Source organism: Schizophyllum commune (genome assembly GCF_000143185.2).
Source record: "Schizophyllum commune H4-8 unplaced genomic scaffold SCHCOscaffold_4, whole genome shotgun sequence".
Lineage (NCBI taxonomy): Eukaryota > Fungi > Basidiomycota > Agaricomycetes > Agaricales > Schizophyllaceae > Schizophyllum > Schizophyllum commune.
In genome coordinates, this window is record NW_026089541.1 from 2,132,518 (window position 1) to 2,158,702 (window position 26,185).

General features: G+C 58.3%; 11 protein-coding genes across 11 annotated transcripts; 4 read left to right on the plus strand and 7 right to left on the minus strand.

The window, feature by feature from the left end:
* Window positions 1–543: 543 nt before the first annotated feature.
* Window positions 544–1,043, minus strand: SCHCODRAFT_02665709 (uncharacterized protein; the record flags this gene model as incomplete). The annotated part of the gene is made up of 3 exons (XM_050346555.1): window positions 544–607; window positions 705–706; window positions 738–1,043. 3 exons carry the CDS (start codon window positions 1,041–1,043, stop codon window positions 544–546), a joined length of 372 nt encoding a protein of 123 aa, XP_050201180.1.
* A 462-nt stretch (window positions 1,044–1,505) lies between these two features.
* On the minus strand, window positions 1,506–1,679 carry SCHCODRAFT_02495796 (uncharacterized protein; the record flags this gene model as incomplete). Its single annotated transcript, XM_050343029.1, has 1 exon — window positions 1,506–1,679. A coding segment is annotated over one exon (174 nt), but the record flags the coding sequence as incomplete, so codon positions are not given.
* A 2,774-nt stretch (window positions 1,680–4,453) lies between these two features.
* SCHCODRAFT_02494912 (uncharacterized protein) lies at window positions 4,454–6,125 on the plus strand (the record flags this gene model as incomplete). The annotated part of the gene is made up of 2 exons (XM_003032771.2): window positions 4,454–5,393; window positions 5,443–6,125. 2 exons carry the CDS (start codon window positions 4,454–4,456, stop codon window positions 6,123–6,125), a joined length of 1,623 nt encoding a protein of 540 aa, XP_003032817.1.
* A 913-nt stretch (window positions 6,126–7,038) lies between these two features.
* Window positions 7,039–7,451, plus strand: SCHCODRAFT_02665712 (uncharacterized protein; the record flags this gene model as incomplete). The annotated part of the gene is made up of 2 exons (XM_050346556.1): window positions 7,039–7,135; window positions 7,276–7,451. 2 exons carry the CDS (start codon window positions 7,039–7,041, stop codon window positions 7,449–7,451), a joined length of 273 nt encoding a protein of 90 aa, XP_050201182.1.
* A 1,078-nt stretch (window positions 7,452–8,529) lies between these two features.
* Window positions 8,530–9,621, minus strand: SCHCODRAFT_02619190 (uncharacterized protein). The gene has a single exon (XM_050344921.1). It carries the CDS (start codon window positions 9,186–9,188, stop codon window positions 8,613–8,615), a length of 576 nt encoding a protein of 191 aa, XP_050201183.1. The 5' UTR covers window positions 9,189–9,621; the 3' UTR covers window positions 8,530–8,612.
* Window positions 9,622–10,123: 502 nt separating this feature from the next.
* Window positions 10,124–11,059, minus strand: SCHCODRAFT_02229453 (uncharacterized protein). The gene is made up of 2 exons (XM_050342127.1): window positions 10,229–11,059; window positions 10,124–10,167 (listed from the first exon to the last, which is right to left on the minus strand). Exon 1 carries the CDS (start codon window positions 10,919–10,921, stop codon window positions 10,478–10,480), a length of 444 nt encoding a protein of 147 aa, XP_050201184.1. The 5' UTR covers window positions 10,922–11,059; the 3' UTR covers window positions 10,124–10,167; window positions 10,229–10,477.
* Window positions 11,060–11,561: 502 nt separating this feature from the next.
* Window positions 11,562–13,703, plus strand: SCHCODRAFT_02496829 (RCC1/BLIP-II; the record flags this gene model as incomplete). Its single annotated transcript, XM_003032772.1, has 9 exons — window positions 11,562–11,660; window positions 11,714–11,846; window positions 11,904–11,916; window positions 11,978–12,100; window positions 12,160–12,203; window positions 12,268–12,379; window positions 12,429–12,936; window positions 12,992–13,090; window positions 13,149–13,703. 9 exons carry the CDS (start codon window positions 11,562–11,564, stop codon window positions 13,701–13,703), a joined length of 1,686 nt encoding a protein of 561 aa, XP_003032818.1.
* A 1,283-nt stretch (window positions 13,704–14,986) lies between these two features.
* On the minus strand, window positions 14,987–19,513 carry SCHCODRAFT_02665716 (uncharacterized protein; the record flags this gene model as incomplete). The annotated part of the gene is made up of 8 exons (XM_050346557.1): window positions 14,987–15,195; window positions 15,254–15,449; window positions 15,824–16,191; window positions 16,243–16,780; window positions 17,409–18,125; window positions 18,303–18,623; window positions 18,676–19,002; window positions 19,052–19,513. 8 exons carry the CDS (start codon window positions 19,511–19,513, stop codon window positions 14,987–14,989), a joined length of 3,138 nt encoding a protein of 1,045 aa, XP_050201185.1.
* Window positions 19,514–19,686: 173 nt separating this feature from the next.
* On the plus strand, window positions 19,687–21,655 carry SCHCODRAFT_02665717 (uncharacterized protein; the record flags this gene model as incomplete). The annotated part of the gene is made up of 8 exons (XM_003032773.2): window positions 19,687–19,894; window positions 19,945–20,025; window positions 20,078–20,157; window positions 20,207–20,827; window positions 20,877–21,038; window positions 21,092–21,247; window positions 21,295–21,467; window positions 21,520–21,655. 8 exons carry the CDS (start codon window positions 19,687–19,689, stop codon window positions 21,653–21,655), a joined length of 1,617 nt encoding a protein of 538 aa, XP_003032819.2.
* A 422-nt stretch (window positions 21,656–22,077) lies between these two features.
* SCHCODRAFT_02572858 (uncharacterized protein) lies at window positions 22,078–23,364 on the minus strand (the record flags this gene model as incomplete). The annotated part of the gene is made up of 3 exons (XM_003033336.2): window positions 22,078–22,817; window positions 22,866–23,128; window positions 23,186–23,364. 3 exons carry the CDS (start codon window positions 23,362–23,364, stop codon window positions 22,147–22,149), a joined length of 1,113 nt encoding a protein of 370 aa, XP_003033382.1. The 3' UTR covers window positions 22,078–22,146.
* Window positions 23,365–23,805: 441 nt separating this feature from the next.
* SCHCODRAFT_02686761 (uncharacterized protein) lies at window positions 23,806–26,047 on the minus strand (the record flags this gene model as incomplete). Its single annotated transcript, XM_003033337.1, has 6 exons — window positions 23,806–24,004; window positions 24,063–24,368; window positions 24,421–24,625; window positions 24,685–25,503; window positions 25,552–25,814; window positions 25,875–26,047. The coding sequence occupies 6 exons, from the start codon at window positions 26,045–26,047 to the stop codon at window positions 23,806–23,808; spliced, it is 1,965 nt and encodes a 654-aa protein (XP_003033383.1).
* Window positions 26,048–26,185: the final 138 nt, after the last annotated feature.

Below are 26,185 nucleotides of genomic sequence, written 5' to 3' on the forward strand. Positions count from 1 at the left end.
CGGGCTTTTGAGCATCCAAAGCTTCTCAGCCTTTCCCACAGGATCTTCCGAATGACGACGAAGGACGATAGAGAAGTTGAAGAAGAGCGACGAAGGGCAGGTGACGTGCGCGAAGCGCCTTGCGGCATGCAAGCACGGATAACGGGAAAACACGAAGGACGAGGCCACGCACCGTCAAGAACAAGTCGTAAGCTGCCATTGTCGACGAGGACCGGCTCCCGACGGGCTCGCTCAGCAGATTAGCAAGCTCTATCGCGGGTTGTATCCGCGACGCCGGTTTGGTCGTGCATTGAAGATACACGAGATGATTGAGGTCAAGTGTCTTTATTTGCAAGTCGCGAGGCAGACAGTCGGTGGTCGGAGTGCATCAGTCATGCAGGAAGAAGCGCTGGAAGAGGCGCAGCAACGCAGCAGGTACGAGTATTGCCAAGATGTCGCGTCCCCCGGACGAAATATCGTGCTCGTGTTGAGGGCGTTGGAGGGGCAGTAGCGAACCGGAGGGAGGGCGCGCCTTCCAGGGTCTTGAAGATGGCGTTGACAGCATCAAGGGGACCGTATCGAGCAGTCAAGGCGACGACGCGCGCCCTCCGAGACGATGCGGGGCGCGCTCAGGGCGGTGGATCGCGAGCAATCTATCAGCGCGCGGTGGGGCGGGCGCGTCGGGGGTGCAGGGTCGGGGCGCAGAGGGGAGGGATTTTGTGAACAGCTGGAGCTCGGAATAGATGGCGTTCAATGACAGTGACAGGCAGCAGGTCGGGTCTGGGGAGCTCGCGGGGAGGGAGTGCAGTGCCGGCTATCATGGACGGGCGCTGCGCGTGACGGCGAGGGGCAAGGGCAGCTGTGATGGCGAGCGCCTGCTTATCGCTCGTGTATACGCGCCCGCGACGACGCGCTCTGCGCCTCGCGTCGCGTGAGGGCGTCTGCGTCAGTCGCGTGATGGCCTCCTTCGGCGTCGCCCGTGTCGAATTGACCGGGTGATAAATTACCGAAAATGGATTTATTGCGCGTGCGCGTGCGGGACGCTGCGATGACGTGCCTGGCATCTTCTTTTCTTCCTCCAGCAAGCATCCGGCCTGCGTCCGCCGCCAGCCCGTCCGTCCGCCTTCGCCTGCCTGCGCCGGGCCCTCGCTCAGCCCGCCGCGGTCGGCGCGAGGACGACACGGGAGGGGTGACACGCCGGTCACGCGCAGAAAAGGCGGTTGGATGGGGCAAGATTCTGCGAAGCAGATGAGAAGCGTCGGATCCGGAGGCGCGCTCAGGGCATACCGCCTTATCACGCTCCTCGAGTGTATGGGAAAGGTGGTCGAAAAGGTCATGGCCAAGCGACTGGCCTTCATCGCCGGTGCCCACGGTCTCATCCCGCCGACTCAGTTTGGTGGACTACCGAACGCGTCCGCAACAGACGCAATCATGACGTTCGTTAGCGACGTCCACGCTGCCTGGAACAATGGCAAGGTGACGTCTTCTCTCGACTTTGATATAAAAGGATACTTTGACAATGTCAATCATACTCGTCTCCTACATGTACTGCGGGCTGAAGGCCTCCCCCTCCCATATGTACAATGGGTCGCGAGCTTCCTCTCTGATCGAGAGGTGGCAATATGTCTGGATGGCGAACGTGGGGACATGAAACCGGTGGCAAACGGCATCCCCCAGGGATCGCCAATCTCCCCCATCCTCGCCGCCTTTTACTCCGCAGAGCTGATCAAGATTTTTGCCCAGCGCGAACTAGAATATCGGCGGCAAACAGCAACGGCACAAGGACTCGACCCCGACAACGAGGACGACATTCAGCGCGCCTTCGACCGAGGCGACGTGGCTACTGCGGTCACCCTGCTGATGTACGTGGACGACGGCAAACTATATGTCTCCTCCGACTCGCTCGACCGCAACGTCAAACTCCTAAAGGAGGCCTACAAGATAGTCGAACGCTGGATGGCCGAAGTCGGACTAGCGTCGGACGTGGACAAACGCGAACTTATGCATTTCACGCGCCGGCACAAGAAAGACAAGGACAAGAACCCGCCCATGAAGATCACCGACCGCGATGGCGTCACACGCACCGTGTCCGCCCGTGCGTGCGCGCGGTGGCTCGGAATACACCTTGACCGCAAGCTCCTGTTCAACGACCACGTCAAGATCATGGCGGCCAAAGCAGGAGGAGCAGTGGGACGGCTCACAATGCTGTCGAATACCGTGCGCGGGCTGTCCCAAGCCAACATTCGGACGCTCTACAAGGCATGTGTTATTCCCATTATCACTTACGCAGCTCCGGCCTGGTGGACAGGGAAACGAAAGCACGAGACGGCATTGGGCAAAATCCAACATCGTGCCCTACGCCTCATATGCGCAGCCTTCCGGACGTCCCCCATACACGCCCTCGAGGTGGAGGCGTCTATCCCACCCCTAAGGCACGTCCTGGACCAAGAAGTACGCCGATACGGCGTCCGACTAAACAAGCTAAGTACTCAGAGCCCGATCATCGACCGCTTACCGAATGCCTGGCGCAGCGGGAACACTCCAACGCGCCTCCCTCCCCTCCCCGCCAAGAAAAGGCGACGACGCCCCACCACGAAGGAGACGACCCCTATCCTCGAGGCAGCCAAACACACGGACCCGAGCCACGAGCGTCTCGCGCCGTTTGCGGCACCACCCTGGCGGCGCACCGCGAGCGACTTCGGTGGTAGGATGCAAATATGCGGGACAGAGAGCAAGAAGAAGGATGAAGCAGCAAAAGCACACTGCAACAAGGCAGGAAGATTGGCTTGGAGGGACGACCATCTGCTCATCTATACGGATGGATCCCAACGCGAAGTGAACGGCAGACGGCGTGTTGGCGCTGCAGCGGTCGCGTACCGGAAGGGGCGCGAGGTCCAGACCATCGCACACGGTCTGGGAGAGGAGGCCGAGGTATACGATGGAGAACTCGCCGCCCTCATGCTGGCAGCCCAGTTCGCCACTAACTACATCAGAGAAAATCCCCAAATCCGTCACCTACACTTCTTCGCTGACAACACTGCCGCTATAGGTACCATTTTCGACCCGAGGCCTCACGCAGGTCAACGTTATTCGCGCGTATTCCACGAGAAGATATGCAAGGCGCTGGACGACCACGAGCACCTCACGGTCGAGATCGAGTGGTGTCCCGGCCACAAGGACATCGCTGGCAACGAACGAGCCGACCAGCTCGCGAAGCGCGCAGCGGAGGAGCATTCGACGGAATCACGCTCGAGGACGAACGCTCTACGCAGAAGCCGAGAGGAGACGCTGTCTGCGTGGAGGCGCGAGTGGGACCGCCGCCCGATAACCGGACGCTTCGCCATCGCCAACCGCATAGCACCGTCGTTGAAACCGCTCGCACACTTTCGGGACTTGTGCGGGGACCGGGAGTTGTATGGACGAGTCGTACAGTGCCGCCTGGGCCACGGGTTCTTCGGCGAGTACTACAAAGACTTTGTGCCCAGCGAGAACATTGACTGCCCCTGTGGGGAACCATTACAGACACGACCTCACATTCTACAAGAATGCCCTATCTACGAACAGCACCGACACATACTCCGCAAGGTGTCCGAGGACGTGGCGCTGGCGGAGATCCTGGGCACGCCAAAGGGCATTGACGCGCTAGCCCGCTTCCTCAAGAAGAGCGGCGCGTTCACGAAGACAGGGCACCCGCGGGCGGAACCGCGCGCGCCGCGGTGGGAAGATGAGCCTGATCCGGTGGGGGAGAATGGGAGAATGGAGGACGAGGGATGGGAGACGGGCGAGGAGGAGGAGGAACGAGACGAGTGAGGGATCGGGCAACGAGGGGAGGGGAGAAACACACACAGCGCTTCGGCGCACCGACTGCACGCGACTCGAGCCGCACTTCGACCTCTACACCGAACCAGCCTACAGTGGCTTCAACCAGACAGGAAACTACGTCACATGCGGAGACCGCCGAGGAGATCGGACACTACGGACAACATAGTAGAGGTGCCCGCCTATGGGCTAGCGCGTCTTGGTACTGCATAGTTACCTGCTGCGCGAATAAAATGCAGAGACAAAAAAAAAAAAAAAAAAGATCCGGAGGCGCGCTCGGCATGACTGTCAATTTTTATCTCAAGCATTATGTCAGCGTGTGGTGGGGGAGATCTGAGATCGATCGTCCCCAGATGCGGCAGGGCCGAATGCGGGCAGATACCTCCGAAATGCGATCGCCGAATCGTGAATGGGCTGGGACTTGGCTTGCGCCTGCGCGTCCGACAGCCTTATATTCCGACCGGGGGCAGCGCGAGACGTGTCCCCCCTCGAGCCCCCGCCGTCGCTGCTGCACACGCTGCTCGCCGCTCCCCACGTTCCCGGCGCTCGACTTATCGCATCGCAAGCGCCTCGCCCGCCGCGCGCGCCCTCCCGATAGCAGCCCCCCAGCCCACTCGCATCGCCCGCCAACGCAGCCCGCCCGATGTTGTCCCACATGCCAATGCCCTACCCTCTCCAGCTCGACATCCCGAAATACCATCCGGCGTTCACGCCAGGTGCTAGTTCGGTAGCGGGCGACTCGCTGTTCGATATCCGGCTCCCTCCCGCGCCGCCGCACCACCCAACGCCCGCGCTGTCTGCCGTGCCGGCCGGCTCGCCCGCGCATTCCGTCTTGTCCGCGGGCTCGTCTGGCTCTCCGACCGACGCGGGGCAGCACTCGCCTCGCTCGCCGGCCGGGCGCCAGCCGAGCCACAGTTCGGTCGACGAGGCGGGCGCGATTCATAGCGAGCCTCATCAGAACGCGCGCGTCTTCCGTGATCTGCCCCCGTCCGCTTCCGCCGCTGCCGCCGCCGACAGCCGCTACCTATATTCCTCCCCGTCCTACGACCACCTCGCAAACTCCCCCATGAACCCGCCCCGCGACCCGTATCTCCCCCACGACGCATATGCAGACCACCGCCGCATGTCCGACCCCGCCATCCCCGGCGGCTACAATAACCGGCCCGCCTTCCCCCCACTCAACATCTCCCGCTCGCACTCCAACTCCGCCTTTTACGACCACGACCCCTACGCGCCCACATCAGCTGGCCTTGACCACCAGCCCATCTCGCCCCTCCACTCAGACTTTGCCACTGGCGCCATGCCCTACCCCCACTCTGCTACAGACACCTACGGGCCCTCCCCGCCAGGCTCAGCCCAGTCTGCCACCTCCCCCTCCATGGCGCGCCACGACGATGGCTCGGACAGTCGCAAGCAGTACTCCTTCGTCGCCCTCCCAGGGAACACGATCAAGAAGCGCCCGCGCCGCCGCTATGACGAAATAGAGCGCCTCTACCAGTGCTCCTGGAAGGAGTGCACCAAGGCATACGGCACCCTCAACCATCTCAACGCGCATGTCACCATGCAGAAGCACGGTCCGAAGCGTAGCCCAGCGGGTGCGTATCTTATCATAGCCTCTTCTATTCTCTGCTAACACGTCTACAGAGTTCAAGGAGATGCGCAAGAAATGGCGCCAGCAGAAGAAGGAGGCGGAGGCGGCTGCGAACGCGCGGCAGCGCCGCATGGCCATACAGCCCGACTACCCTGCCACCAACGCCTATGGGCTGGACAACCACCGCGGCTACGAAGGCCATCGCGTCGGTGGGTACGATCGCGGCTACGACCACCGCGGTTTCGACGACCGGTACGACGAGTCCCGCAGCGCCTACGCGCCCATGGGCGCCTTCGCAGGCTCCAGCGGCGGCAGCTTCGGCTTCGACGCCGTCCCGCGCTTCCAGAACGAGAGCGACGAGCGCCACAGGTGGTCGCGGGCCGAGCAATCGTACCGTGGCGACGGGTACCTGTCCACCACCGCCGGCATGGGTATGGGCATGGGTCTTGGAGGGCTCTCCTCCGCTGGCATGTCGCCGTCAGGCCTCTCGCCGTCGGGCCTTTCTCAATCAGCGGGCCTTTCGTCCAACATGGCGTCGTCGTCTGGCCTCATGCAGTCGTCTGGCCTATCGCACGCGTCAGGCCTCTCACCGTCCATGGGCCGCATGTCGGACACCTCGCTTCTCGGGTACGGCCTACCGCCGCTACCCAACGACAATTCGCGCTATCTGGACGACCCCAGGCGTCCGAGTACCGGCCGATCTAGCGCGCAGGGCAGTGGTGACGAATACCACTGAGACCCTGCCTCTTGCATATATTCTCCCCGGCACGCCGCGCCTTCGCCTTCTGCCGCGTCACCGACTTTCTTTGTTTACCACCGCCGCTGCCCGCGCCTGTTGTCTGTCCTCTTGTATACGCTCACAGCCTAGTAAGTAATCGCCTCCCCCATCCCCTAATTTGGTACACTACTACGGCGCCGGATTCTCTCGGGATACATTCGTCATCGCACTCGGGCAGCGGCACCACTCATGCACCTTGCTGCGTACTACCGACACGCCGCGCTTACCAATATGCACCTCCTCCCCTCGCCTCTTTGTCTCTCGTCTGTATGCACACCAAGTTTCCTCTGCCTCTCCGCGCGTCTGCCAGCATACCTACCTGTACCCGCCAGCACGCACCTGTACATTACCTCGTCTCGCGCTCCTGTCCCACTAGTACATCACGCTCTATCGTTATTTCCTTGGTTTTTTCTGATCTCTCCCCCGCGCCGCCCACCGCGCGCGCTCTGCTTTCTGTGTATATAGTATTATAGTCAGTACGTACACCTGGATTTTATATACCGTGCATTTGGTTGGAATAACATGTACTTTGAGAGTATACACGACATACGAAATTCTCGAGCACATATGGCACGCACCACCGGTTCGTTATGAGGTCTACGGTACGTAGGCGAGAGGCGCGATGGCTCGCTGTTTACCTCACTTCCTGCGGCGATGTTGACAGGACCAGTAGCTCGCACACGCTCCCGCTGTCGCTGTCTAAAGGCCATCAAAAGACATTGAGAGTGGAATTCTACCGCCCTTCCCGCAGCTCGTGTCGCGAGGCTTCGACATCGCCCAGTCGGGTCCGCGCCGAGCGGCCGGCCAGCGAGGCGCGTCGAACGTCGAGGAGTCGCGTCCAGCTCGCCCGCGAGGCATGCGATTCAAAAGCATGAGGCTCGCCCTGCCATCCGCGAAGCGCGCACGGAAGAAAAGAACCAGAAATCGAATTTTCTCGGGGATTTCCAGACGGCAGCAGCTCCCTCGAAGTCGAACGTGGCCGGCGGGCGGACGCCGAGGACTCGTCAATCACCATCGATGGATCCTTGCCATCAAACGTCTCCTATTCCGCTGCCGCACGCCATCTGTGTTTGTCTGATTTCCTTTTTTCTTCCGCCGGGGCTCGGAGGAAGGGCTGTCAGCGTGGCTCTTTTCCTCCGAGAGTTTGCTTCCGTGGGCGGAGGGGAATCCTGGTCAGGAGGTCGTGCAGCGTGCGGGATGGGCAGGGAAGGGCAGGGAAAAATCGGGATATTCAGGAAGGGCAGCGAGGCTCGTCCGAGTCGAGGAGGGTCGACGCTCTCCTGAGTGGTCCGAAGTCGAAGGCAGAGGCGCGCCGCGTGCGCTGCTCCACCTTCGGCAACTCGCGAGCGTGCTGCTCGCGGCCGCATGCGTCCAAGCCTTTCGGATTTCCTTACGGGGAGTCGGAGAGGAGTCCCCGGACTCATGGCCCTGCATGCAAGACGAGCGCGCCAAGCTGAGGCAGCAAGAAACGCGAAAGACCTCGTCGCCGAGCAGAACGGATAATCCGCATTTCTGGGTGACCGTACGAGTGCCCGACCGGCAAGGTGCGTCGTTTGATGCGCTGATGAGGTGACGAGGAGCAGCGGCGAGTGGCAGAAGACGAAAGGAAGACATATATCCCGCATTGATGCGCAACCGTGCGCAACTGATTCCGGAGGCTGATGCTGCACTGATGATAGATTATCGAGAATCCGGGCATCGGGATCGCACCTGGTGAGTTGTCCTGTCCTGGCGCGTACGCATCGGGCGCGTGTGGGTGCGCGCGATGGAGGGCGCGGCGCGAGAGGCACGTCGAGGGAGGCGGCGGCGTGCAGCGTGCTCCTCGTGAGGCGCACAGAGTTCCAAACCTTCAGCACGGCGCGGGACCGGTGCGGGGTCGAACATGGGTTGAACAAGACCTCACTGGACCTCAGGAACAGCAGAACGCGCCGTCTGATGCTGATGCATCCCACAGAACGCAGGCCACCGAACGTGCGCGGGCGAGGCGTCGTCAAAGATAGCGATCCCGCCATTGGAGGGAGGGCAGGCGCTCGCGAGTCGGGTGGCACGAGGCGCGGGAAAGGCGGACCTAGAGCAGGAGAAACAAGCCCGCGACATTGAGGGATCGGATGATATGCAGACAAGGTACGTACCTGGGCAGCGATGACGATGCTGAGAAGTACCGATAGCAAAGAACAATGGGAAGAAGGATGAGTCAGAAGGAAGCGCTTTCTGATGCAGGAAATTCCCATGCATCGGTCTTCCCCGTATATGGCTGTCCCTAAAGAAAGCAAACTCAGAGGGCGAGAGGTTCGACCCGACCCGACCGACCGCGGTGGAGAAATGCCGGCGGCTGCGCAGACTCGCCTGCTCAGAAAGTCCCCGATAGAGCTCGGTGCGAGCGCCTGGAGTCGCATACAACTGCAAACAGGCGCGTCAGTACGTTCTATTCTGCGATTTCCTTGCTTACCGCGACCTGAGCGTCGCCTGAGCGCCAGCCACACCGTGGGCGCCCGCGCACGCACGAATAAGGAGGATCCTCGCGCCTGAGAAGCGCTCGCGCCATACGGGGCGAGAGAATCCGCGTGGGACCGTCGAGGGCGCGCATACATCCCACGGGAAAGCCTCGCGGGAGGCGCCCGCACCGGTCGCCCGGTGAATGGCGTTCGGTGTCGCATTTGTGAGGTGGGCTGCCACATTTGGGAGCTCGGCGTCACATTTGGGAGCTCGGCGTGAGTGCAGCGGTGGCGGCGACGGTGGCATCGCGTGGTAGGGACCGCGGAGAGTGCCGAAGACGATGGCGAGAGGTTCTGATCTCAAGGTGTTGTGCGCTTTCTGATCTCGAGTTGTTGAGTTCAAGTCAGCGCTCTCGAGATCCACGGCGTTGCGAGCGTTCTGATCCAAGGCGCCGGCGCGATAAGAGGGGTATACAGCCCCGAGGATCAGAGGGGCAGGGCAGGCACCTGGGGTGTTGGGGGTGTGGCGGGTGAACGTCTGGGGGCGTGTATGCGGATGTGCGGGATCTGTGGGACTGGCGGTCATCTGTGGGACGGGCGGTCCCAGGCAGGATGATTCTGCGGCCCGCGGAGACCGGCATCGACACAATGGAGTACAGCAGAGTCTCGACGGCGCGAGGATATACGAGGGGTAGAATTTGAAGGTGAAGATGCGCGCTGAACTCTGAAGGCTGCGTATCGCATCGCGAGCGGGCAATAGATCGCAGACGCGCAATAGATCGCAGACGCGCGATAGAGCGCGGACGTGCAATAGAGCGCGAAGGTACGATGGCATTGACAATGTCACAAAGACCCGGCCGCGACAGGCGAACCGGGAGAATGGACAAGATAGAGACGCCGCGCTGGAGGGACCGTGTAACGCAGGACGAACAGTATAACTTCTGTAACAATTGATGAGCATACCGCTGCAACGCGCATCTGACCTGGCGCTCGAGGGCCCGCTCGAGAGCAGATCAACCGCGCTCGAGAACGGTTGAGCATCGCCCAGAAAGCAGAGGTCAGCAGGACAAGGTCGGAGGTCAAATCCTTCGACTCACTGATGTCAGATGCCTTGTAGTCCGGCGTGGCGTACTACGGTCTGTTACTTGACCATTCAGAAATCATTGAGTCAGAGAATTTACTCACAAATGATGATGGAGGACTCGCGACTCGGACCTCGTTCCGCGATTGTCATCCAGCGAGTGCCGTGAATTACTTACGCGTTCCTTTCTACCTCTCGTCATCTACGAGCAGGAATACCTAAATTGGTGGACGAGAAAGTCCCAATCAGCGGGAAGTGTCCGAACTGCTGTTATATCTCTCGTCAGCGCCGGTTCGCCGAACACAGCATAATTGCACAAGACAAGGACGTACAATATCTTTCGCCCCACCCAAAATTGCGCGACTGGTAGTCATATGAGCCACGACGACAAGGCAACATACCAGGAAGAGCCCGACGTATTTCAAGAAGCGCCCAACGTCCTGCCTATCGGTCTTTCGCGCGACGAGAGCGGTAAGTTGCAGATCTGGGGAGGGAGGCGGCGCATCAGCTCTTTGGGGAAGTATCAGGACTGAAGAGCCATATACAAGAATTGAATGGTGGGCGCAATAGAGCTGCTGATGATTCACGAGCGGCCCTTCAGTCTGAGAATACCACCCTTCAGCGAAGCCGTTACTTCCTCACAATAAGCTTTCAATGCATCCTGTCGGTCCAGACAGCCGCTCGAATCGTGATAAGTATTGTCCAGTACGGAACCCGTGCCCTATTGTCGATGCCAGCACGCAGCCTGTGCCCTTGCGTACGGAGCTCGTGCCCCAAATGCGATACCGTGAATGTCAAGACGGAGCCCGTGCCCTTCGGGAGCACGCAAAGTGCGATTTTCCAGGACCCCAGGGCTCAGCTGCAGCGCCGCGCGCCCGTGCCTGACGCATCCTGTCCGTGTAAGCTGTCGAACTGGCGAGCAAAGGCGAGAATTCTTCGGCGAGTTGCGTCTGACTGAAGGGGTTACGTCTGGCTGAATGGCGCTTCTTTCCCTGCGGGGCGATCGCGCCGCAGAATGGCCATCGCGCCGCAGGATGCCCCGCCCGTCGCGAAGATTGAGCGCCCAGCGCGCCGGGGTTCGCACCGAGGCGGCGAGGTTCGCGTCGGGCGCGCTGATTTCCGAGCGCGAGAGTTTGTGCCACGGGGGAAGCATGCGCGCCGGGCACGGCGAAGGTTAATAATATGAGGGTCGCAGTTGGAACGTGTCTTTCGAGGTAATTGCGGGGGAGGGCGAGCATGACCAGGGTAAGGCGGTACAGCCAGAGGTAGGGAAACGAGAGAAGTTTCTCACGCGTTGAGGGAGCAAGGACGCGGTATGGGCATGGGATGAATTGAGTACTTGGTATGCGAAGGGCGTCGAGGGACGATAATCAGCGGGTGGTGATGCTTCACCGTCTGCATTCCCGATCCCGATAGTGGCGCTGGACAATGCCGAGACAGAAGACGAGACGGGAAGAGCGATGAGGTACGTTGAGTTGGCGCATGAAAATTCGACAGTGCCATAGGACGAGGTCATGATGCGTCGGCAGGAAGCTTCAAGGGAGAAGCAGTCTGTGCGAAGTCCATCGATAGTTACAGGTCCGCCTCTTCTATTCCACTCTTCGCGCCACCCTCCGTGTTCTCCGTATGTTGGAGCGGCGATGTTAAGCTGGTATAGGGGGTTGTCAGTCGAGGTCGTCGTCGTTGAGGACAAGTTCTGTTTTCATTCCGGCGTCGGGACCGAGCGCACGCGGGTGCCATGTGCGTGACCCAGGTCTTCGTCTCCGTGACGCGACGTCATCATCGACCATTGTTAGGGGCGATGCCGCCAAACAGCAGCGGCGCAGTCGTCTGTCGCGTCTTGTCCTCAACCACCACAGTCTCGAGGAGATCTACGCGATGACGGGCATTACTGACCTCCCTATCGAAATCTTCACTGACTATATCCTATCGTTCCTCCCTGTGAGCGATATCCTGGACTTGGCCCAAACTTGCAGGGTCAGTACGCGATCTCTATCTAAGTTATCGCGATTTGACGAGGATTCGTATAGTTCTTTGCGCTTATATGCGCAGATGACACGTTCTGGAAGATCCGTGTGAAGGAGGACTTCAACTTTACGGGAGCAGGAACTGCGCGTACGAGTGGATGGAAGTTCATTTACAGAGGCTTATACAACCCGAGAGGTGCGCAGAATGCGTTGAATGTATGCGCGCATACTGACGTTTCTATCTTCCTACTAGTCTACGTATGGGGGTACGTTTGTATTGAAGACCGCCTCGATAGGATCCTTCGCCTGACAGTTGTATCTTTCCAGGGAGAAGTCCTGTGGCAGGTTGGGATTACCAAAGTTCCCCAAGGTCGTCGTCGGCCATGTGCCTTTCCCTACCCCGCTGCGTATCCCTGGAGCGCGTATCGTTCACCTTGAGGCGGGTGGAATGTGAGAAACGCCCATCTGTTACGAAGCCACCGTCCGTGAGACTAAACTTCGTCTGACAGGTCATTCCACGCCATCGACTCAGAGGGTACGCTATACGTTTGGGGTAAGTCGCCGCCGCTCTCACACCTACTATTCAATCGAGCGGTAATTCATACTATCCTTCGCAGGCGCCCTAGATGGAAGTACAGGCACCCTGCGTAGCGACGGTTTCTCTGAGCCAGGAAAGAGGGCTGAGACGCCTCTGCGCCTCCGTCTTCCTGCCGCAACACGGACGATAAGGTTCGTCCCTTGAGCCGGCGCTCTCATAGATATCGCTGACTCTGAATAGTTGCGGGCGCCTTCACTCCTCAACCTTGGATGCAAATGGCCACATTTGGACCTTCCTGAGCTGGGGCCGACCTTTTCGCCTGACGTCTCCATTGCTCGATCCCGCGCATACAGTCGCCGTCCAAGTGGAGTGCGGCTGGCATTTCTCCTCAATACTTACCAAGACGGGCGACGTGTTCGTGTGGTTCACCAACGACGGCGACATGAAGACCCGAATCACAGACAAGATGCGCGAGATGGACAGCGATGGCGACAAGAAGGCGCACCCTAAGGAAGATGGCTACATCCCTTGCGTAACCTGGGACGTCGACCTCGACCCTATCCGGCTGCCGCCCCTTCCGGCGCTCCCGGACCTCCCTGACACGGGCGACAACCTGGATGAGGCGACGAAGCTGATCCAGATTGCCGGGATGGACTGCCATCTCGTCGGGGTAACGAACAAAGGGCACGTTCTCAAGTTCGGTTCATTGAGTGGTGAGGCGCACGTCGCGCAAGGACGATGGGAATACGTACGCTCGCGCTGTACCCGCTTGACTGCTGTCGGCTAACTGCCTGATCTATCAGCTACCCAAGTTCAGCGAACTTTCCCAAATACGCGACCATCCTACCTTTTCGGGCCCTAGTGCCACCGTGAAGGCACCCGACACGCTGAAAATCACGCATGTAAGCCGTCTCCTCACCACCTCCCCTCTCGGTTCTAACTCACGAATCATGATATCAGGTCTCCGCCCACTTCCTCAACTTCATCGCCTACTCCACCGGCGGCTCCTCCGTCGTCCTTATCGGCGACACGGACACGACCGCCGAGCTGGAGCCGCAGATCATGCCCGAGCTGCAGCACCGCGCCGTCATCTCCGTCGTGCTCGGCGACTACCACAAGGGCGCCCTGACCGCCGACGGGAAGCTGCTTACGTGGGGCGCGTACTCGAAAGGCGCATTGGGCTTGGGCGACCCGGGGAAGCTGCCCGCGGGCGCGCCAGGCGGGTTTGCGGACGATCGTACTCGCGGAGTGGCTATTGACCGTGGCCGGGGCGAGCCGCCGGCGGTCGAGGTGCCGACTGAGGTGCGATTCGACCACGGGCTGAAGAAACCGAGGGACCGCTTTTGCTTCCAGGCGACTGCAGCCGGGTGGCATACGGGTGCGCTCGTCATTGATCTCACGGTATGTTCGCAAGTCATTTTTGTGCGAGGCCACTTTTGCTGCGAGACTGTCTTCGCGTATGATATTCTCTTGATTACCTCTTTCACAGCCAGGTCTATCCTCTGCCGGGGTTAGCTGCTGATGCACCATCAGGAAGAGGAAGAGGAAGACGAGCTCGAGTATGAGGATCCGGCGCAGAACCGCATTCTCCACCACCCGCCGCACCACTGGAACGCGGACGGGGGAGATCTCCCGCACCTCGGTCCTTTGCGCGGCCTGGGAGGCTTTCGCATTGGGTACGCAGGCCGCGGAAGGGGACTTGGTCGTGGCCGCGGCGGAGGGGCTTGAATGGGATGGGCTTCAACGCCGTAATTACGACGTCCTCGAGCGCCATAACTGGGATGGGATTGCTCCATCAGCAAAGTGTGTACCAGTTGGACCGTCGTCGAGTTGAAGAGAAGATACAAGGGCTGTACAAGGAGGATTTATGTGTAGGATTTATTGTTACGAGAATCTGAATGTACAATATGACGACGAGTATTCAGTTCATTAGCATCCCGAGAACGCCTTCATCATCACTGTTTCTTCTCCCTGAGGCGCTTGCTCGAGCGCGTGGGTTGTACAAGAGCGTCGGCCTTGCGCTTGCCCCTCCTCTTGGGCTGGGAAGGGGCTGCAGGGGTGGGCTGTGGCACGACTGCGGGTTGAGTTTCGCCGGTGGGCTGAGGTGCGGCGGCGGGCTGAGGTTCGACAGCAGGCTGGGGTTCCGCGGTTGCCCGAGATTGGGCGACGGTTGTTTTGTTTCCTGCAGACTTGCCGGTTTCACCGGCCCTAAAAAGCTCATTAGCCAATGGATTACGATCGGAAAACTAGTCGAACGCACCTGTCGGCTGTAGTTTCGGTTGCTGGCGCAGCGGCAGCAGTGGTAGGCGCCGCCGGTGCTTGAGGTGCATTGCTTGCAGACGCGGCTGGTCCCGCAGCAGCAGCAGCAGCAGCAGCAGCAGCTTGATCAGCGACGGTAGTAGCAGTAGCTTGCTCGGCGACGACAGCAGCAGCTTCGTCGGAAAACGCAGGTGCAGCTTCCTCGGCAAGAGTAGACATAACTTCCTTACTGGCGACAGCAGGAGCAACTTTGTTGGCCACAGCCGAGGCGTCCGCGGACGCTTTCGTGTCGGCGCGAGTCATGCGAATTTTGCTCGAGGTGTCGCCGGGCTTGGCTTTGGAGGGAGCGGTACCGGCTTCTGAAGGAGCGGGAGCCTTGTCAGTAGCGAGAGCAGTAGCCTTGTCAGCAGCCTGAAGGGGTGCTGGGGCTTGGCTGCCGCTCGCATTTTGCGATTGCTGCCGTTCTCGCTGCTTCCCCTCGAGTCTATTTGTGAGTCAGCATCACTCTGCAAAAATTCCGGATACAGCAGGAAATGAGCTCACATATTCGCTTCGGAGGGTCTTTCATCGTCCCTAGGCTGCGAAGACTTCTCAGCGTCGGGGGCATCCGCATTGTCAACTTGTTGAGCGCCGAGGTTTGCAGCAGCTTCTTCTGCTTGCTGCTTTCTGGCAGCGTACGGTTTGACATATGCGAGGAGGACCGGCATCCCGTACGAGTATTTCAGTTGCGCCTCGTTTCCGTAGGCCACTGTTAAAGAATTCATCAGGGTCAGCTATCCAAGACATGATGACGCGACCGAACGCACTGTACGAAGACTTGACGGTATTGAAAGCGGTCGGGATATGCGTCAGCCAATGCACCTCATGCGTGTGCACCTCATCCCCATCCGAGTCTTTTACGGGCTTCTTGCCGGCGGGGCGTAAGATCAAAGCTTTCTCATCAGCAAAGAACTTAAAGCTATCGCCTTCCTCCATCAGGAAAGGGCCCCGAACTACTGGACTCTGACAGCGGGTGTCGTTGCCTATGGTAGTCACTCACATGGGGATCCAGCTACACGACACGCTGTAGGACCGCATAGTTGAAGGCAGTAGCGTCGTAGGCCGTGTAGTTCCCGGTAGTCGTTGCTGATACTATGATTATTAGCATAGGTAGGGCGGCTGGATAATCCGATACATAGAACCTCACAGTCGGCGCTGGAGCTATCGCGCACCATATTACTGCCTCAATACTCAAGACATCTCGCGTAGTCTCGCAACATCAGCGCTAATTAATATCGGTATTGGTGTCTAGGCTACTAAAGCTATCGCTGTCGACGGGGCTTCTTCGAAGGACGGGATGTGCTTGACATTGACGTCTGTGCGTGGGCTGAAGCTACAGCTCGCTCGTGTCTGTAGCGCTCGTATAGAACACGGAATAGATAGAAGTCGTGATGGCGTAGGTAGGGGTTGAGATAGAACTTGGGAGCAAGGTCAAGGACGCGCGCCGCGGTCCAGTTGGGGTTGACCGTGCGATTGAAGGCGGGTATGAGGTGACAGGAGCGCAGCAGCTTGGTCACAGGTATGACAGCGGAATGTTGTGCACCACGTCGAGTCGCGAGCTTGATACTGAACATGCCAAGATCCTTGTTGAATGCTGTGTTGTCCGAGAGTGGCGTGTAGAAGTCGACGTAGGCAAGGGGATGGGGATAGGAGCCTATGCCGGAGGGGAGGCGGAAGAGAAGGCGGACGCGGACAGGAGTGAGGCCTATACGCCACAGGGTCAGTATGTGAGCGACGATCATGATCGACAACGCACCATCCAGAGGTCCCGCATCCTGCTTTGCTGCGCGTTCTCTCACAAGCGCCGTGCTCCACTGTGCGGGGGAGGCGGGTAGGGTTACCCCGGCCTTGGTGACTCTCCGCGGCTTCGCCGGGATCGCAACGACCTTGTCGTCGACGGAGTCCGATGCGGCTTCGGCAAGGGGTTTGAGCTTGAGCTTGACGTCCTTGTAGACTGGGAAGGTGATGGGAGAGTTGACGCCGAGGTCGGTGTGCAGGGGAATAACGCCTTCGTGATCGAGAAAGGTAAGGAGGTGATACTGCAGTTCGTCGACGTGATAGTCGCGGAAGATCGAGGATAATGATAATCGTGGGAAGGGAGGAACTTTGGCGATGGCGTAGTTCTCCTCGTCGTACACGTCTTCCGTTTCGTCACCCTCGTCGTCTGCTTCTGCATCTGCTGCGTTCTCTGCACCCTCCTCCCCCTCCTCCTCCTCGTCCTCATTGTCCTCCGCTGTTGCTGCATCGTTGGCGACATAGCCCGGCATCGCCCACTGAAGAAAAGTCCCAAACCGCTAGTCTCACAGTTCAGCCTCTCGTTCACAAGTGAAGAGAGTCTGAGATCGATTGCGCCTGCCTTGTTAGTACCCCCAGCGTGGGAACTTTCGAAGCAGCGGAAGGCGGAGGAAGATTGCGATCCTTCTCGCTTTGGAGTGGCGTGGCGCAAATGCGATCGGTGGACGTGACAGGGCTTGCCCTTGTCGCCGTTCCTCAGGCTATATGGTCCATGGCATATCGCTCAAGTCCCCGTGAGATGGTCTGGGAGATATAGAAAATGGTGGACCAAGTACTCTCAAAGCCCACGTTGGCGCTGCATCACATCAGTACGGCAAACATATTCTCATCTCAGCATTTCAACCAGGGCTATACGGCCGATCTGTATGGAGTATACGTTCGAAGGCTGGCTTCAGATTTCAGGCATATAAATGTAGAAAGCATCCCTTATTCCCGAGCTGTGTCGCGCCCATTGCAGGACGGACGTCTTGGAGCCTCACCCAACCACGCCGATGGCTGTTACGCCACGCCACTCCAAAAGCGAGAAGGATCGCAATCTCGTCCCGCCTTCCGCTGCTTCAAAAGTTCCCACGCTGGGGGTACTAACAAGGCAAGCGCAATCGATCTCAGACTACCAAACCGCCAAACCGCCTCCTGCCGAGCTAGCCAGCGCGTCATTTGGGCGGTATACTGCCGCCGGTTCGACGCTCGGTATCCCAGCTTTGCCAGGTCAATATGTAAGCGCTCCGTCCCCTCTGTGTTGAATCCGTCCGCGGTTCCCCGCGAGCGAATGGCGTCTGCGTAGTGCAGAATTGCATGGAGCTTGTTGATGTTGAAGTGCTCACGGATACCCAGGTCGATGAAGATGCCCTTGTGCGCATGGAAGGCGGCGCAGGCGGCCTCGATCTCGGACAGAGATTGGTCTGTATGTCGTTCGAAGTGCGCGTAGTAGATGAAATCGAGAACCCCTCGTGCTGCTCGGACGACCTCGACGTCGACTGCTCCATCGAGCGCCCCAAGAAACGTCTTCTCCATGTTTTTCTGCTCCTTCCCGGTCCACTGAGTCGTGCGCGAGATACCCTTCGCGAAGTGCCGCAAGGTGTGGTGCAGGGGCATGGTCTGATAGCGTGAGTCCATCTCCCTCTTCTGCGCTGCCTCCGACTCCGCTTCCCCCGAAGGGATACGAATCGCTAATGTTGCCCACTTCGCCAGGTGCTCCTTGAATACGCCCTTGTGCACCTGATGCAAGAGGTCGGGCGTGATGCATGAGAAGATGTCGGTGTGGGGCAAGTCTGCCCAGAATGGCTTGACTGCCCGCATGTTGAGCTCGACAAACTCCGGCGGGCTTTTACCCTCCGCCTGAGCCTGGAGAATGGTCATCGCCTCCGATTGTGTTCGTGCACGTGTGTGGGCAGACGCCGACCCACGCTCGCTCGGGCAGACTGTACAGCGCGGGCACGAGTTCTCGCGGATGCAGCAAACGAGACACTGCTCTGGGTAATCGGCGACGTACGCCGCAAGGATAGGATGTACACGGCGCACCCAGCCATCCGCACAAACCATGTCCACTCCGTCACTTCCCGCCTTGACGAGGGACTCGACGAGGATGGACATGCATTTGTGGAAGAGGCGGTAGCCCTGGAGTGAGCGCTCTTTCTCGTGGAAGCACGTCAACTTGCTGACTGGCAGGTAGCCGACGAGAATGGTGGCGTGGGATGATGGCTGGCGACGGACGTCCTTCGCGATGTTGCCAATGGTTAGATAGACCGGCCAGGCCTGCTTGTCACCGCTGAACGTCGACAACTGCGTCTTGTCTGTCGCGAGGATGACGGGACAAACGGTTGCACCGTCCTTCAGCTTATTCTGATCACCGAGGTAAGCACGCCAGACTCTGGAAGTGTTGCCTGCCGCTCACCTGTATCTCCCACCACCACGTTCCAGTCCACATCTCGTCATACTCGCGATTGACGCCATTGCCCTCCTTGTCCAAGCTGCTGAATATCTGGCAGGGTGCGTATGCCTGCTTTCCCTCGAATGCGGGATTGCTGAGTAACTCCTGGATACACTCGACAGGGTCACGCAGCCAGAGCTCAATCTCCTCTGTCAAAGGCTGCCCATCCGGTCCTAACACATTCCCAGGCACGATCCATCGACGACATGACCACGCGGGTGCCTGCGGTAGCGTGTCGACGAACTTGAAGAGGCCATCCTTGTTGTGGAACGGCAGACCTATCGCGCGGATCTGCCGACGAAGGTGAGTGGGGAAGCGCGAGATATACTCGAGTACTTACCGAGTTCAACTTTAGATATTGATCTATCTTGCTCTGGCTCGCGCCGCTCGTCACGAGCCACCTCAAGTGCTCCCATTCGTCCATGCTTCGAAAGGGTGCGTACGGAGGTAGTCCGTGCTTGATTTGTGCGTCTCTTAATGACTCGAAGGGTGTACGGGCCTTGCGCAACCGAGCGCCTGCTGCGCGAGGGTAAACAGTGACATACGGCCCCCGAGGAGCGGTGTGGGGAGCCTGCTCCTTGTCATCGTCAGGTGTATGCGCGGACTGTGGCTGCAGCGGAGGGAGGCCTGGCATGTGCTGGGCGTCAGCATCTGCTGACGTCGTGTTTGCGCGGGATGCGTTGGCTACATCGCGTTCCAGGCGCTCGCGGCAAGGCGCATATTGGGAAAGGTGTGATTTAACACCTTGTGGACCGTCGAAGTCCTTGCGCGTGCAGTATGGACAGCAGTGTAGGGCGGGCATAGTCGGGTGAGTGGTAGTGACCGCCTTGCGCACCGGCAAGCGTCACGAAGCAGTTGATGCGCCTGAGCCTCATGCTGATCGTCTGATTTTTTTTTTTTCATTTTTAAGGTGATGCATGCTGCTTGGACCTCGTCGCGGCTCTTGTCTCTGACTCCCACCTTCAGTTTCCTGTCATGCCCGCTGCGAAGCACGTTATGGACGACTCCTCCGACTCGTCCTCGGACGAGTCCGTCGGTCGTTTGCCTTCGCCTCCGAAGCGGGCGAGGCCTGAGCCCAGCCCTCCTCAGTCATGCGACGGAGATGGCCCGTGTACCAACGATGCGCAGGGTGACCCTCAGTCTCCCGGCATCCGTCGCTCGGGTCGTAAGAAGGGCTCTGAAGGTGCGTTGGTGGTCCTGGATACACATAATCTCGTGCTCAACGTCAATCAGGCCGAAAGGATAAGACGAAGAAGAAGGACAAGAAGAAGGACAAGAAGAAGAAGGACAAGAAGAAGCAGCTCGAGGTTGATGGTGAGTACATTCTCCTACAGTAGTGCTTGTCTTTGAGCCTGACCATCTATAGGTGGTAACGACGCTGATGGCGATGTCGAGAGCGAGGAGGAGACCACCAAAGCAAGCGCCTTCGACAAGTTTGGCTCCCTAGTACGTCCTGCATACACGCCAGCAATCACCGGGGTCTCATGTTTTGCAGGTGGTCCACGAGACGGTGACTCAGGGTACCGTCCCTCGCGTCGACTTCGAGACCGTACTCAAGCCCAAGCCCCACAACGCCGTGCCCAAGCCTATCGAGATGACACGCAAGGCGTTGCTGGCGAAGACAAATGCGGCAGGCCCACGCAAGAACATGTCAGATGACGATGACATCGGGTCGTCGCCAGACCGTATGGCCGCGGGCCCGCGCGCGCACGGTTCGGACGGCAATGGCATTGGGCCGTCGCCAGCCCCTTCATCGTCCCCCCAACGCGACACCATATCTGCTCAGCACGTGCCTCCGCCTACGCAGCCCATGCAACACGCATCATCCGACAGCCCCGCCGCTCAGCCTACGAACGTTGCCCAAGCTGCAGGGACTGCACTTCAGCTCATTCCCGGGCTTACCCCAGGCCCACGTCACCGCTTCAAGGCTGCGGACTACTGTGGAGATTCTAAGCAAGTCATCTTGCGCGCGTCCCGCCAGTATGAGGCGTACATCATCTCGCGTGATCCGTTCCCGGACGCTGTCAAGCAGCGCGTCTGGGTGCAGAATGCCTGGATCGATGCTTGTCAGGTTCTCGGGGTCAATCTGGACTGCGACGACAATGCTCGGAAGCTTGTAAGCATTCATGATGCACTCAGGCTCGCGTACTCACTCAATCCTTCAGATTATCGGCCGTGGCTCTCGCATCCGAGGCGAGATGATCAAGACGACCCGCAGCAAGGTCATCGCGCGCTTTCACTTCCGCACCTCGAAGCGTCAGGCTGTACTGTCGCAGAATCGCAAGCAGCATGACAGTCTTATCAAGGACAACAGCTACCTCTATCAGGCGAGTTCAAGTATTGTGTGTTTTTTGTTGCTTCGTTCTCACACGTGCGGCAGGACGAGAAGACGGGCTCGGGCTACTGTCACTCGCGCCTAATTCTGACCATCCTGGAGGAGACTCTCTTCAGCTCGCAGGACACGTCGTTTGGTGTTGTCTATCGTGAATATCTCGACCCCCTCCCTGTCCCAACCATTGCGCTCGTTTATACCATGGTGAGCACTACAAGCATCGCTGGAGTTGTGTTTCTCATGATCAGCAGGTCTTGCACACAATCAGCGAGTGGTCGACGGGTCATTATATCCACAAGAAGTTTTCGGAGGGCCACGCCAAGAGGTCCATGTACGAGCCCCACCTCCGCCTTGTCAAGGATTGGGACGATGATGAGCCGAGCACCACGAGGAAGATGCGTGCCCGCTGGTACAAGAAGATTCGGTACGTTTTTTGTGCTCCTTGATCCCGACAGAGCTAACAGTTGTTTCGTCAGGGCGCTGGCCGGATTCGACGACGTCGACACACCTGTCATCGCAGTGTCTGAACAAGCGCGTCTGAAGGCTCGGGAGGAGTTGAGCAAGCATACCGGCGATACGGACACGGAAGACGAGGGGGACAACGACGCGTAGGTAATCATCGTTCTCAGAACTGCTCGCCGCTTCATATACTTCACTGCCTAATGTCATGCCCTCGTTTGTATATCTTATTACCCTCTTAATTACGATACTCCATGAGCAACACGACATCGTTTCGTTGAACTGTGGCCTCCATCAGACTGAGAGATAATATCAGACCTCCAAGGGTTGACGGTGAGGTTTCGTACTATGCAATTGCCTCTGGCAAGACGTACGCTAGGTACCGCTACCAGGATGCACGTAGCTTCATCTGTTGACGAGTGGGGTGTAGCCCACATCGTTCGTCTGTGCAATCCATTTACGTGTAGGAGGATTGCTCAGACGTGCTACGAAGACGAAGTAGTCCGCACCGGAGGCTACATGACCTATGGCTTACTATGCCCACCTACGCAGCACCACCAGCGAACTATGTAAGCCCGCATAAAAGGGTACTTGTCAACGTGGCTACCGCATCTACAACGCCTACTCAGCACCCCATAGACAAGTTAAATTTTACTGATGTCCTTGTCGTACTCCCTGCCGTCATGAGACTCGAGGAACGTGTTGCGCATGACGAACAGCCGCTTTTTGCCCCATTCATCACCGGCGAAGCATTTGTAATGCGCGTAGAGTTTGTTGCCCAGACCCAGCTCGTCGCAGACAACCTTGAGCATTGCGTCGCAGCCCTTGAGGTTGTTGGCTAATGCGTCCAGAGGCGTCTTGTTGCTCAGAGGGTACGAGAAGCGGAGGCCAAAGCCGATGAAGCCGCCAGAGGGGAGGAAGTCCGAGCGCATCAGGAAGTCGAGGAGCATTGATCTGAGCTCGAGGCCGACTTTGGAGATGTTGAGGTTAGCGGGAAGATTGGGCTGGCGGAGAAGCTTGAGCGAGGCGGCGGTAGACTTGGCATTGAAGTACAGGTTATACGTCAGGGTGACTCGGTGGCCAGAGGTCACTTTGGTGACTTCGTGTTCGACGTCGGAGTAGAAGACGACGAAGCCGAGTTTGGGGTCGCCGTCTTTGAGGACTTCCGTCGCGGAGTCAAACGTCCATTCCCTGTCTTTCTCGCGCAGAACAAGAGCGCCGCCCTCGTGAGGGGTCGGAAAGACGACGACGAGAGATCCAATCATGGTATCGCTACGCGGGGTATCCTTGTGCGCTTTGAAGAACGAGTTTTTGCCTAAGCGCGCGTCAGCAAGCCGTCGAGCCGCCAAAGATGACCACGCACCATAGACATTGAGTTTGTAAAGCTCGCAGATGAACCTCGACTTGACGTCGGAACCGCAACCCAGGAAGTCGGCCGTGATCAGCTCTAGAAGCCCCGAGTCCTCCGGGTCGAACTTGGTGGCAAAGTCGCTCGAGTCCATCTTCCTAGCTAGGCGATAGCTCTCGTCGTACACGTCGGCGTTGTTCAGTCCAAAGGACGCTGGTTGACATGCATCGGACAGAGCCTGCAAATCAGCCTCCGAGGCGTTAGCTAGGTTGATGCAGCTACGAGTGATGCCGTAGTCAGCTAACACAGAGGCATTCGAGCCGTAGAGAGCTCACCGGGGGTTGTGTTCTCCGCCATAGTAGAGCCGATATCCAGACTTGTCGATCGGGTAGACTCCGCTCAGGAAGGGTGGCCTGGACCAGAAGATGGTTTCGAAGGCAGCTACCCTGTCCTTGACGGGGGCCTTATCCTGAACAGGTGGAAGGTTAGCAGGAGCGTCGGCAGGAGTAGTCATGATGGTGGTCGGGGTCAAGTGTGAATTGCATGACGATGTCTTTGTTTTGGCAAACGACATGTGGCGACCACGAGCCAGTCACGTGAATGTTGGTTCTCGCAACATGGCGAAGTTTTCCTTTAGGCCTTTCCCCGACCTTATCACGCGGTCACATACAGAAGAGGAAGGGACATGCGTGCATGTTCTATAGACTTGTAATGTATACGGCAAAAGTGATGGCCTTATACCGTATTTTCTCTGCTTTATTCGCAACCTTGTACTACTGTTTCCGCCTCGCCCTCGTTGACTTGACCTGCAGTCACCGTTGAATCATCATTTCAGGCGTAAGCGTTATAGTTCATGCAAGCGACAGCGCCATAGACGATGAGCACATGAGTCGAGCTTTACAATGACATACTAAGTGTACACTACCACACTGCAACATTGGCGTATACGAACCCGTCATTGTTGCTTGCCCTTGAGGCGCTTGCTTGAGCGAGTGGTTTGTGCAGGTGCTTCTGCCTTGCGTTTGCCGCTCCCCTTGGACTGCGATGGAGGTACGACAGCGAGGGAGGGCTTGGTGGATGATCGAGACGCAATGGTATGTCGAGATTCGGAGACGACCGCATCATTTTTTGCCGGATTGCTGGATTTACTACGCCTAGAATGATATAAGCATGGGCCAGCGCGACGCAATGCCGAAAGCAAGACGAACATACCTATCGGACGCAGCTTCGACTGGTGCAGCGGTGAGGGAAGTCGGCGCCTGAGGCACTTCATCAGTCGCAGAAGCCTGAGCCTTGTCAGCGACAGCAACAGGCTTGTGAGGAGTGGCATCTGGTGCGTCCTCAGGGGCTTCTCTGGTAGATCTCGTGCAAATTTGGGGTATGTCATCACCGACTTTGGCTTCGGACGGGACAATTTCAGCGGGAGCCTGGTTTGTCGTCTGAGTGGGCGCGGGAGCGCTAGCTTTCCTGCCGCTCGCTTCCGGCGATCGCTGCCGTCCTTGTTGCTTTCCTTGTTGACTATTAATCTGGATCAGCCTCGGCAGACAAGCGGGCAACTGCGACGCCTTACGTTTCCGGTTCGGAGCCTTCCGCATCGTCTCTGGGATACGATGATTTACGAGGGTCATGCGCCTCCACAACGGGAGCTCGCTGTGTGCCCGATTTTGTGCCAGCTTTTTTCGCACTCTTCCTTCTGATATCGTACGAACTGATATATGTGAGGAGGATTGGCGTCCCGTGGGTATAGCCTAGTCGCGCTTCTTTTCCGGTTAGCTCTGTTGAGCGCAACATCAATGTAGCGTTCTAAACGGAGGGAAAGCATAACCGAACGTACTGTAGGTGGTCCTGACGATGTTGAAGGCGGTCGAGATCGGCGTCAGCCAATGGACCTCATACGTCTTCACCTCGTCCCCATTGCTATCCTGTATGGTCTTCGTGCCGGCGTGGCGCAAAATGGGGGACCCCTTTTCAGCAAAGAACTTGTAGTTATCGACACCTTCCTTGCTGTACTCCCTGTCGTCTTGAGCCTCGAGGAACGCGCGACGCGTGACGAAAAGCCGCTGTTTGGTGTGTCCGGTGCCGGCAGAGGCGGCGTAGTGCACAAAGAGTTTGTTGCCTAGATTCAGCTCGTCGCAGGCCTGCTTGATTGTTGCGTCGTAGCCCTTGAGGTTGCCGGCGAGTCTGGTCATAGACGTGTTGCTGTCCAAGCCGTACATGAATCGGAGGCCGAAGCCGATGAAGCCGCCAGAGGGGAGGAACTCCGGGCGCCCGAGGAAGTCGACGAGCATGGACTTGAGCTCCTGGCCGACTTTCGAGAGGGCGGAGTCGTCGGGAGGATCGAGCTGGCGTGATAGCTTGAGAGAGGGCACAGTAGACTTGGTATCGAGGTATAACTCGTAGGTCAAGGTGACCAGGTGACCAGAGGTCACCTTGGTGATCTCGTGTTCGACGCAAGAGGGAAAGACGACAAAGCAGATGTGGGGTTTGCCGTTGCCGGATATCTTGGGGGTCGAGTTGAGCGGCCATTCCTCGCCTTTGTCGCGCAGAACGATAGTACCTCCCTCGTGAGGTGTGGGGAAGACGACGAGGAGGGACCCGACCATAGTTTCTTTACGCGATGTATTCTTGCGCGCCTTGTAGCATGAGCCTTTGCCTATATGCTTATTAGTCGATCGCCAGGAATCCAAAGCGCACCACGCACCATACACATTGAGCTTATCGAGCCTGCATATGAATCTGGGCTTGACCTCGGAACCGTTGCTCAAGAGGTCTGCCGTGAGGTGCTCTGAGAGCCTCAAATCCTCCAAGTCGAGCTGGGTCCCAATGTCGCATGGGTCCATCTCTCTTGGAAGGCGATATCTCTCGTCTTTGACGTGTTTTCTGCCTGTAACAGTCGTCACCGGCCGACAAGCGTCGGCCAGCGCTTGCAAACCAGCTTCCGAGGCGTTGGCCAGGTCGATGCAGCTGCGGAAGACATGGTAATCAGTCAGAGATGTCAGGGTATCAGAAGGGTACAGAGCATACCTAGGACTCCGCTCTCCTCCGTAGTAAAGCAGGTACCCAGATTTCTTAATGCTGCAGACTATGCTCAGGAAAGGCGACTCGGACTCGAAGATGGTCCCGAAGGCAGCTATCCTATCCTTGACAGAAAGTGAGCCAGCCTTAGGGTCAGCAGTAGCGTCGGCGGCAGTAGTCATGATGATGGTCGAAGGCAAGATCAAGATGGTCGGAGTCAAGAAACCAATTCGCGCCGATCAAGCCTTTGCGCGCACGCAAGCCATCAATTGCCCGATTTGGCCTGTCCGTGACTTCCACGCGCTCATCACGTGGAGGGA

Bases quoted from the DNA above. Each gene is read 5' to 3' on its own strand.
- SCHCODRAFT_02619190 (XM_050344921.1), bottom strand. From the start codon at position 9,188: ATGACCGCCAGTCCCACAGATCCCGCACATCCGCATACACGCCCCCAG.
- SCHCODRAFT_02229453 (XM_050342127.1), bottom strand. From the start codon at position 10,921: ATGCTCGCCCTCCCCCGCAATTACCTCGAAAGACACGTTCCAACTGCG.